We start from the raw sequence: 12,252 nt of genomic DNA, 5'->3' as shown, positions 1-12,252 counted from the left end.
ACCTGATTATATGGTGATCTGCAGAATCACCTATAATACTGGTATATCAGAAGCTGATGTGACAACAATAGCAATGTGTGATTGGTGCAACAGTAGTACTGGTAGGTTAGCTATACCTCACCAGAGGAGCTGGTAGGTACTAACAGTACAGTGCCCCTCACCAGAGTCAAGGGCCCTCTGGTGAGAGTAGAGTAGTCAGACAGATCGGGTTGGCAACAGACAGACAGATGCAGTACAAAATCGGAAGGCAGAGACAGAAAGGTCTAACAGGCAGAGTCGGCAGCAATATCAGATGGGCAGAGGTACAGAATCACTGATCAGAAGAGTAGTCAGAACGAGCCAGAGTCATGCACAAATAATAACACAGTAATGAATAACTTTAAGGCTATCAAACAAATCCTATCTTGTGTGAAATCCCCGGTTTCCTCCCGGATCAAAGCACACCGGATCTATCTAAGGTCTGAGCGCTAACACCAAGTGTTCGCAACAGCAGACAAGTTGCGAGTGATTCATCTAGGCTTATGAAGCAGAGGAGACCCCTCCGGCACGCCTCCTCCTATCAGCCAATGAGGAGCGGCGAGCGTCTCCTCTGACGTCAGCTGACCGGCCGGCCAGCTGGCGCGCCTCCTCCCCACATAAAGGTCCTGTCTGTGCGCACGCGACAATGCAACCCTATGTGCTGCTGACAGACCCGTCCTCGGCGTGCTAGACGCCTGAGGCCCGGATAGACTGCTAGGCAGGGAGCTAGAGGCAGCTGCGGTGGTAGCGCTGTTTGCCGCAGCTGCTTCTTCAACGTTTGTTACAGCTACTAATATTCTAGTAGTTATCCATACTACTGTAACAAATATAGACGGGGCAGTGGCGACGGACAGCGCTGCCACCGTCGCTACCTCCGTGACCCTGCCTAAACAGTTTCCCGTGCCTCGGGCGTCTAGCACGCCGAGGACGGGTTTGTCCGCTGCCCATAGGGTTGTGTTGACGCGTGCGCGCGCGCACCGTCACAACCTTTATGCGGCGAAGAGGCGGCTCAGCTGACCTGCGGGTCGGCTGACGTCACGCCATGTGCCCACCGCCGCTGATTGTCCGGACGCGGGGGGGGGGGCGTGCTGCGAGGTCTTCTCGGGCTCTTAAGCCCGGAGGATTCAGTGCACCTTTGTCTGCTGTTGCGATCACTACGTGTAAGTGCTCAGACCTTAGTTAGATCCGGTGTGCTTTGATCCGGGAGGAAACCGGGGATTTCACACAGCTCTAGGATTTGTGCATTATTTATTGTATTATCTGTTTATGACTCTGGCTCGTTCTTGACTAGTGATTCTGTACCTTTGCCCATCTGATCTAGTTACCGACTCTGCCTGAATTTCGTACCTCTCTCTGCTCAGTGATTCTGTAATTTAGCCCATCTGATATTGCTGCCAAACTCTGCCTGTTAACCGTTACTTCTCTGCCTTCCGATTTTGTACTATAGCTGCCTGGCTGTTACTGAACCGATTAGTCTGACTTCGCTACTCACCAGTGAGCCCTTGTCACTGGTGAGGTGTTCACTGTACTGACAGAGCCACCAACTCCTCTAGTGAGCTGTAGTCAAATCAGTCAGTATATACTGTATGCACCAATCACCACACTTAATTACAATCAAGTGTGACTAAGGTCTCAATATCATTGTATTACTATATTTGCATTATTGGTGATTCTGCAGATCACCACATAATCAGATATAGTATCTGCATTATTGGTGATACTGCAGATCACCAAATAATCAGAACTTTGTACTTGCTGACACTTATCGTTACAACTACACATACAATTCATTATATCATAATTTTTTTTCCGCTTCAGTGTCTCTAAGTATATGGAGTTCAAAAATACTGACATTTCCAAAGAGTAATTCTACATTATACAATTTCCATATCAAGGCCCTAATAAAAACCAATGATGGAATATGTGACGTAAAGTCTAACTCCCATATGCACAGGAGCTCTGCACTCATGCGCTGCACTGTGTGCACCATGGGAAGGGCAGATTTGGCCTTACTCACTCTATTAATCCTAAATTCCTTACTCCGTTTGAGCCCCACTCACACTATGTATTTCTCGTGTCTACCATACATCAAGTAAATCCCCAGGTCCCTAATCACATTTCACATCTCTTGCGAAAAGTACATCACCCACTACCAGGGGCGTAACTAGAAACCACTGGGCCCCCCTGCAAAACTGTGGATGCCCCCCACAGCAACAACCGTCACCTCCCTCCAAAATTATATCAGGCAGGATAAATATATGTTAAAAAAATACACTGAGGCTCAGGGTAAAGCGCGCCCCCCCCCCCAACCGTCTCACACACACACACACACACACACACACACACACACACACACACACACACACACACACACACACACACACACACACACACGCTTTGGACAGCCCTTCTGGGAGCTATTGGCTACATGCAATTTCTCAAACCGGAATCTATGGGAAAGGCATTGCTTAGCATGTATAGTGAGCTTATACAGGGATTAAAACAGTGGATTCATTTGAGAAGGTTAGAACATTGTCAATAACAGATATATGATTGCTATTCTGAGCTGCACCTTGGAGGGGAAGCCACGTCACACACTACACATCTCACACACACATATCTCACACACAACACATCGCAGACAGGCTGTGTGTCTTACATTTGGCAGCGACAACGTGACATCTCCTTCCTGGCCTAGATAACGTCGCCCTGTGTCCATCCAGCGTGTGTGAGGGGGCGGGGAGGGGAGAGTCGAGGAAACTTCCAAGCAGGAGGTTTAGGAGGGGGAAAAGAAGTAGGCCTCCTAATGCCCGCTGCCACACTCTAGAGTAACAGCCTTTTGTCTTGTGCGTCCGCCCGCCCGCTTAAGGCATACGGGTGGGTGGTGGGCCCCAGAGCCACGGGCCCCATCTCAGGTTTCTCCCCCTCCGCATCTGCATGGCTTGCAAGGGCGGTAGTTCCGCCACTGCCCACTACCTATAGACCCACTCAACCTATACATTCCATTTATACTAGAGCTGCAAGAGTAGAATGATAACCACATTATCACTGTGTTTTCTGGGTTCTTTTCTTAAGAGACACATTTAAATATTGAAGAGGGTTATCTCCTCATAATCAGTATTTCCTCTCTTTTTTCACACGGTCCTTTCTTGAGTGTTCACTGAAGAATGTCTGTCAATACTTTCATCATGAAGGTGTCTATCGACTATAAAATATTTATTGTTCAATCTTGTCCAATTTTACAAAATCTATGTAGTTAATGGGTATACAGAATGATTAAACCTTTGCAGGATACTTTAGTTTACAGGTGTCGAACTCTAGGCCTGGAGGGCCAGATCCATGCCAGTGTTTAGGATGGACTGAGAAAGAGAGGAATGTGTTCTACCTGATGGACCACACCTTTCCTGATTCAGGCCCATCAATTAATTTGAGCTGTGTCAAAAATGTGTGAGGACCCCGGCCCTCGAAGGACCGGTTTGACATCCCTGCTTTAGATAGTCCTCCATACTACATACTGTCGATGCAAAAGGCTAAACAAGAGTGTACTATCAAGGTTATATGGCTAGTGGCCAGATAATGCTCTCATGGTATTCAAGTGTTGCTTTATTTCTAGGTGAGAAATGCAATTCAAAGAATGAAAGAGAAGAAGAAAGCCTTATCATTCACAGTAGGTGAACATTTTATTCTCATTATCAATAATTTTATATAGTCCTCCGCTTAGTAAGTATTATTGTGTTACATTAACCACCTTAGGGCCGCTCCATGCCAATGGGCGTCAGGTCCTGGAGCCGGCTACTGCAGGAGATTGCACGCAGGCTGCGCGCGCATCTCCTGCTTGGGGGGTGGAGCTCCGCCTCACCTTCAGTCTGAGACTCAGTCTCAGTCTGAGATTGTTAGATGGCGAAACTGCCGTCTAATTACCATGTACAGCGCTGCGATCAGCAGCAGTGCTGTACTGGGGACAGCCGTGTGACAAGGCTGTCCCCTCCTGTGTCTCGGCAGTGATTGGCTGTCATAGGCTGAAGCCTATGACAGCTGATCACATGGATTGGCTGGCGGAGGGAGGGAGGGGGAAATATATAAAAATAAAAAAGTAGCAAAATGTATAAAAAAAACCCAAACATTTATTGAAAAATAAACAAACAAATAAACATCCGGTGGGCGATCTGACCCCACCAACAGAGAGCTCTGTTGGTGGGGAGAAAAGGAGGGGAGAATCACTTGTGTGCTGTTTTGCGCGGCCCTGCAGCTTGGCCTTAAAACTGCTGTGGCCATTTTCACAAAAATTAGCCTGGACTTTGGGGGAGGGGGGGGGGAGGGTGTTCCACTGTGGTCCTCAAGTGGTTAATGTAAAAGTTTTTTAGTTAAAATGCAATTACTTCAATTCTGGAAGGCAACAATTTTGGTACAGTAGTACTTCAGTGTGTCAAAAAGCACTGCCTTGACAAGTTAGAACATTTTATTTACATATTTTTCCAGGTCAATGATTTTGACCAGTTGTGTATGGTTTGCACTTAGACAACTCGCAGGGAGGAGCAATTCCCCCGGTATCTCTATTGATTCACTTATTAGCAGGATTCCCATTGATCTTTAGAGATGGTCCGAACTGTTCACCTGGCGAATAGTTCATGGTGTAGAACAAGTGTTCACGTCGGCAGGCGAATACATGCTGTGTTCAACCCACTCCCTATCCATCATCATGGAGCCAAACTTTGACCCCTCACTACAGAGTCAGCAGGCACATAGCAGCCAATCAGTTAGCACTCCCTCCTGGACCACACTATAAAAACGCCACCAAGGCAACGTCCTGAGCACCCAAAGAGCTTGAACAAAACACCCCATCATAAGTGCGATTTTTGTATCATAGTTCTCTGCGTCCACCGTCCAGTCACTATCCAGTGCAGTGACTTTATCTGCACCACACAGGTGTGCACACTGCTAGTGCTGCTGGTACAGTAGCTTGCACAATACACCACACATTCACTTTACATAAAAAAATAACTACAAAAATACCTGAGTAAAACACTACTGGCATTATCTAGTATCTCACCACTACTGCCCACCTGTATTGGTCCTGTTTTTTGAGTGCTTGTTGCAGATAGCATAACATAAAACCTATCAGCCACCTGTGTGAACCAGTTCCTCCTCACTGGCAGGGTATTTTTTTTTGGGGGGGGGGATATTTTAATACTGTGAAGTAAAAAAAAATTACAGGCAGAGGCAGGCCATACCACAGCAGTTGTAGGGGTTGTGCTGTTGTGGTTTCCTGTGGCCCTAGAATAATGTCCCGTGTTCAGGGGCCACGTACCCTGAACTCCCCAAATTCTGAGAAAGTAGTTGACTGGCTTACACAACAGCACACCCCATCTTCTACCACATCCTCTCAGAATCCTGCCGCACCATCCTGCTCCAGCTCTGATTTGGGCACCCCACAACTTACCACTCACCCCACTACCACCACAGTGACAGCCGCTTCACTTGATGTGTCAGAGGAGTTATTTATAGATCAGTTTGAGGTAATTAGTGATTCACAAGCATTATTGCTAGAGGACGGAGATAAGGATGTTACACCTGATACGTCTCAGTCAGGCAACATTACACACATGGACGTATGGTGTCATGATGATGATGTTGCTGCTTCCTTTTGTGAGTTGTCAGATACACGTGAAGCAGTTGTTGATAATGATGATGTATCCATAGATATGACGTGGGTGCCCACAAGAAGAAATGAAGAGGGGGATTCAGATGGGGAGACAGAGAGTAGGAGGAGACGAGTTGTAAGCAGCGGGAGCTCATCGCAAGGAGCTAGTGGCACTGCCAAACAGCAGGTATCAGCACCTGGGGTCATCCAGCCATCTTCTGCTTTTACCACCACCAGAAAGCTGTCATCCCAAAGCTCACCCGTATGACAATTTTTTTGTGCGTGTGTGCCTCTGACAGCAGCAATGCCATTTGCAACCTGTGCCACAAGATTCTGAGTTATGGGAAGTCTACTTCCCACCTAGGTACAACTGTTTTGTGAAGGCACCTGACCTCCAAACACAAATGACAATGGGAGAAACACATGAGGATACGCAGCACACAAAATAAAAGCCACCCTCCTCCTGGTGCAGCTTCTTCAGCCACATCAGCTTCTGCTTTCCTTGTCTCTTCTCAACCCCCTCCACTCTGTCTCTCACCTTGAGCAGTTCCTGCTCATCTGCCCAGTCAGGCTTCTGTGAAGGAAATTTTTAAGCATAAGAAGCCGATGTCTCCAAATCACCCCCTCGCTTGGCGTCTGACAGTTGGCTTGTCCTAACTCTTAGCCTGCTAGCTTTTACCATTCAAGTTGGTGGACTCTGAGGTCTTTAAAGAATTTGTTACAATTGGAATACCGCAGTGGAAGGTAGCACAAAATTCTATAGGAAGGAACCACAAGGTGGATGATACATACCAAAAAATTCACATACAACAGATGTACATGTTTTTGTCAAAAAATGCAAACTTTATTAGTTTCAAAGCCTAAAAATATATATTTAAAATTGCCCAAACCTCAATACCTAGCTACCCTCTATCTACTAATTGGGAGCTCCCTCCATCCATCCAACCACACATATGCAACAAGGCCCATCGGATTGCAGTGTTCAGATGTTATCTCCACTTTTCTAACAGTTGCTGAATAATGACAGTCCAACTCCGACCAGCAGATGTATAGCAAGCAGAGATGGTAAAAATAGCAAAGGAAAAGCAAGAGAGTCGTCACAGGCTAGCATCAAAGCAGCATTAATCACAGCAGTGGTTATATAAGCTTCAGTTGGGTTGGATGCAGCACATTTAGCACATGAATTTGCTCCAAGCAATGAAAGCACAGCAAGCAGTCAATGAATGACAAGTGGTATAAGCATCCCGCTGTCAGTGTGCAGATAAATGCTGGCTGAGTCCACTATGTGCAGGCATACATGCCTGCAGCCAACAACAAACAACAGTCTCTCAGCAGAAGATACCTTTGCAGTGACTCCCCATTTATGATTGCTGTGTGCTATGTTGATCTCCAGGCTCCAAGGTGTCTCCAGGCAATGAGGCAAACAAGCCGTGTCCGGTCCCTCAGGGTCATCTGAGCCGGTTAGGCGTGGAGAGAGGCCAAGTAATGAGGGCAGTAGGGGAGCGGGGCAACACGCGGTGACGCCAGCTATAGCCCCGACATGTGTCACGAGCTTCCTGCTAGTTTCCTCAGGGAGCGTGGCTCACCACTCTATCATCAGCAGAAGAATAAATGGGCCGGTCAGACCAATTACAAAGCCGAGAGGCGGAACAGCCCAGCCACGCCCACCAACCCCTCGACGATGACGCGCACCATCCACCACACACATCCACTCCCCGCCGCAGCAACCCGGCGTTCAGGGAAGCGGAGGGGGAAGACGCGCATCAACCGCCCAGCGCAGTACGGAGTCCCGCTGTCCAGGATACCAGGACAGGTCGGAACTCCGCATACGCATACGGAGGGGGGCAGTAGCCACACTGATCCGCCTAGCGGCGCACAAATAAGTCCCATCAAGGTACAACTAGCAGTCAACATTGATCTTACCCAATATCTAGCCTGCAGTATAGATATATATATTTATAAATAGCTATGCTATCACAAGTCATCTAGGCTGCTAGACACAAAACATATGTGGCAGCTAGGACGGCTAAACATTACGCCTAAAGCATCCAAAAAAGGTCCAAATATAAAACAAAATATAAAGCAAAATATCCATCAGCAGTGTCAGCAGTGGAATGTGCCCTGCAGAAAGTTTTTTTTCCAAAAAGGCAATACCGAACCTGTACCTAATGTGCAGAGCCAAGTCACCACATCTCTGGCACACAGTGTTGGGGCAAAGGTCCATCTGACCACTGATACCTGGTCTGCAAAGCACGGTCAGGGCAGGTATATCACCTACACTGCACATTTGGTAAACCTACTGATGGCTGGGTAGTATGTATTGCGCAGGGGCGTAACTAGAAACCACTGGGCCCCCCTGCGAAACTTTGGATGGGCCCCCCCCCCCCTCATCCAAACCCCCCTCCTCCCAACGACGGCTCCCTCCCGACGAGCGTCCAGCTATTCATCTTCCTGCTGGAGGGTCAAGCGACGTTACATGAAGGCACGAACGAGACTTCCAGCGTTCGCAATAAATTGGGCAGTGTCGTCGGGGATCTTAAAGATCTGATCCGCCGTGACAGTCTTTTATTGCTGTGTAATGCTAAGCGGCAGTCTCGTAAACGTGTGCCTCTACACGCACACACACACAGCACCCTGACGCACACACACACACACACAATGTGCACACACACACACAATGTGCACACACACAGCACCCTGAGACACACACACACACACACACACACAACCCTGAGAGTGAGACACACACAGCACCCTGAGACACACATTCACACAATGTGCACACACAGCACAGCACCCTCAGACACACACACACACACACACACACACACACACAATGTGCACCCACAGCACTCTAAAACACACAAACAATGTGCACACACAGCAACCTGATACAAACACACAGTCACACACAAACACACACAGTGTGCACACACATCAACCTGATACAAACACACAGTCACACACAAACAAACAAACACACACACATCACTCTGAAACACACAATGTGCACACACAGCAACCTGATACAAACACACAGTCACTCACAAACACACACACACACACACAATGTACACACACAGCAACCTGATACAAACACACAGTCACGCACAGGGGTCGAGTCCTGCGTGGACACGGGTGGACGGCGTCCACTTACTTTTTCCAGAGAGTGAACGCCGTCCATCTTGGCTTGTGTGGAGGGGAGCAGCGCAGAGAAGGCGAGCTATGGGGACAGCGGGGAAGGGCGAACATCTCCCCCCCCTTCCCTCACCTTCGTGCTCCCCTTCCTGCCTGTCCCCTCCGGTGTTTTCAAGTGTCGGGCCGGCGGCAAAAATGGGCGGAGACTTACCGCCTTCTTCCAGCTTCAAGGGATGCTCCGCTCTGTGTGCGGCTAGAAGACAAGACTAGCCGCACACAGAGCAGAGCGTCCCTTGCGACTGGAACGCGGTAAGTCTCTGCCCACTTTTGCCGCCGGCACGACACTTGAAAACACCGGAGGGGAGAGGCAGGAAGGGGAGCACGAAGGTAAGGGAGGGGGGGGGGGGAGACGTCCGCATAGCTCGCCTTCTCTGCGTTGCTCCCCTCCTGCTGGGGGCACGCCTGGCTAGCTGGGGACGTACCCCTGCCTACATATACTGGGGACATATCCCCCTGGCTACATATACTGGCACATATACCTCTGCCTATATATACTGGGCACATATCCCACTGGCTATATATACTGGGCACATATCCCACTGGCTATATATACTGGGCACATATCCCACTGGCTATATATACTGGGCACATATACCTCTGCCTATATATACTGGGCACATATCCCACTGGCTATATATACTGGGCACATATACCCCTGGCTATATATACTGGGCACATATACCCCTGGCTATATATACTGGGCACATATCCCACTTGCTACATATACTGGGCACATATCCCACTGGCTATATATATACTGGGCACATATACCCCTGCCTATATATACTGGGCGCATATCCCACTAGCTACATATACTGGGCACATATACCTCTGCCTATATATACTGGGCACATATACCCCTGGCTGTATATACTGGGCACATATCCCACTGGCTATATATACTGGGCACATATCCCACTGGCTATATATACTGGGCACATATCCCACTGGCTATATATACTGGGCACATATCCCACTGGCTATATATACTGGGCACATATACCCCTGGCTATATATACTGGGCACATATACCCCTGCCTATATATATACTGGTCACATATCCCACTGGCTAAATATACTGGGCACATATACCTCTGTCTATATATACTGGGCACATATCCCACTGGCTATATATACTGGGCACATATACCCCTGACTACATATACTGGGCACATATACCACTGGCTACATATACTGGGCACATATACCCCTGGCTACATATACTGGGCACATATACCCCTGGCTACATATACTAGGCAACTATACCTCTGGCTACATATACTGGGGACATATCCCACTGGCTACATATACTGGCACATATACCTCTGCCTATATATACTGGGCACATATCTCACTGGCTATATATACTGGGCACATATCCCACTGGCTATATATACTGGGCACATATCCCACTGGCTATATATACTGGGCACATATCCCACTGGCTATATATACTGGGCACATATCTCACTGGCTATATATACTGGGCACATATACCCCTGGCTACATATACCCCTGCCTATATATACTGGGCACATATCCCACTGGCTATATATACTGGGCACATATCCCACTGGCTATATATACTGGGCACATATCCCACTGGCTACATATACTGGGCACATATACCTCTGCCTATATATACTGGGCACATATCCCACTGGCTATATATACTGGGCACATATACCCCTGGCTACATATACTGGGCACATATACCCCTGGCTACATATACTGGGGACATATCCCACTGGCTACATATACTGGCACATATACCTCTGCCTATATATACTGGGCACATATCCCACTGGCTATATATACTGGGCACATATCCCACTGGCTATATATACTGGGCACATATCCCACTGGCTATATATACTGGGCACATATCCCACTGGCTATATATACTGGGCACATATCCCACTGGCTACATATACTGGGCACATATACCTCTGCCTATATATACTGGGCACATATCCCACTGGCTATATATACTGGGCACATATCCCACTGGCTATATATACTGGGCACATATCCCACTGGCTATATATACTGGGCACATATCCCACTGGCTATATATACTGGGCACATATCCCACTGGCTACATATACTGGGCACATATACCTCTGCCTATATATACTGGGCACATATCCCACTGGCTATATATACTGGGCACATATACCCCTGACTACATATACTGGGCACATATACCACTGGCTACATATACTGGGCACATATACCCCTGGCTACATATACTGGGCACATATACCCCTGGCTACATATACTAGGCAACTATACCTCTGGCTACATATACTGGGGACATATCCCACTGGCTACATATACTGGCACATATACCTCTGCCTATATATATTGGACACATATCCCACTGGCTATATATACTGGGCACATATCCCGCTGGCTACATATACTGGCACATATACCTCTGCCTATATATACTGGACACATATCCCACTGGCTATATATACCGGGCACATATCCCACTGGCTATATATACTGGGCACATATCTCACTGGCTATATATACTGGGCACATATCCCACTGGCTATATATACTGGGCACATATACCCCTGGCTACATATACCCCTGCCTATATATACTGGCACATATCCCACTGGCTACATATACTGGGCACATATACCTCTGCCTATATATACTGGGCACATATCCCACTGGCTATATATACTGGGCACATATACCCCTGGCTATATATACTGGGCACATATACCCCTGACTACATATACTGGGCACATATACCACTGGCTACATATACTGGGCACATATAGCCCTGGCTACATATACTGGGCACATATACCCCTGGCTACATATACTAGGCAACTATACCTCTGGCTACATATACTGGGGACTACTATACTAATGGCTATTTATACTGGGGACACCTATAGACCTGGCTACCTATGCTGGGGGTACCTATTTTGGGGGAACTGCTGCATTTTGTGGAACCGCTGTTATGTATTTTGGGTAACAGCTGCCAGATTATGTGTATGTTAGGGGAACGGCTGCTGCCAGATTACGTGTATTTTGGGAAACTGCTGCCATATTGTGTATGTTTGGGGGACCACTGCTGCCAGATTATATGTATTTTGGGTGTTACGTGTATTTTGGATGTTCCGCTGCCAAGTTTCGCGAATTTTGGGGAAACGCTTCCAAATTATGCGTATGTTGGGGGAACTGCTGCTGCCACATTGTCTATTTTGGGGAACCACTGCCATATTATCTGTATTTTGGAGGAACTTCTACCAGATTACGTGTCTTTTTGGTGAAATGCTGTCAGATTACATCTATTTTTGGGGGATACACTACGGCAGAGCTCAAACTTCCTCGGCAGACCTTTTACATTACTGCTAAGGTCATGTATA

The 12,252-nt window shown here is 47.6% G+C and overlaps 1 protein-coding gene across 1 annotated transcript in view; it reads left to right on the top strand.

Moving 5' to 3' along the window:
• Positions 1-12,252, top strand: part of ADGRD2 (adhesion G protein-coupled receptor D2) — a 463,372-nt gene that overhangs the window by 317,114 nt on the left and 134,006 nt on the right. Inside the window, exon 19 of the mRNA XM_068247950.1 lies at positions 3,632-3,685. Within this exon, the coding sequence (XP_068104051.1) occupies positions 3,632-3,685 (54 nt within the window). The remainder of the gene's footprint in view (positions 1-3,631; positions 3,686-12,252) is intronic.

The sequence above is a fragment of the Hyperolius riggenbachi genome, chromosome 8 (genome assembly GCF_040937935.1).
Source record: "Hyperolius riggenbachi isolate aHypRig1 chromosome 8, aHypRig1.pri, whole genome shotgun sequence".
Lineage (NCBI taxonomy): Eukaryota > Metazoa > Chordata > Amphibia > Anura > Hyperoliidae > Hyperolius > Hyperolius riggenbachi.
This window is presented reverse-complemented; position numbering and strand designations above follow the sequence as displayed.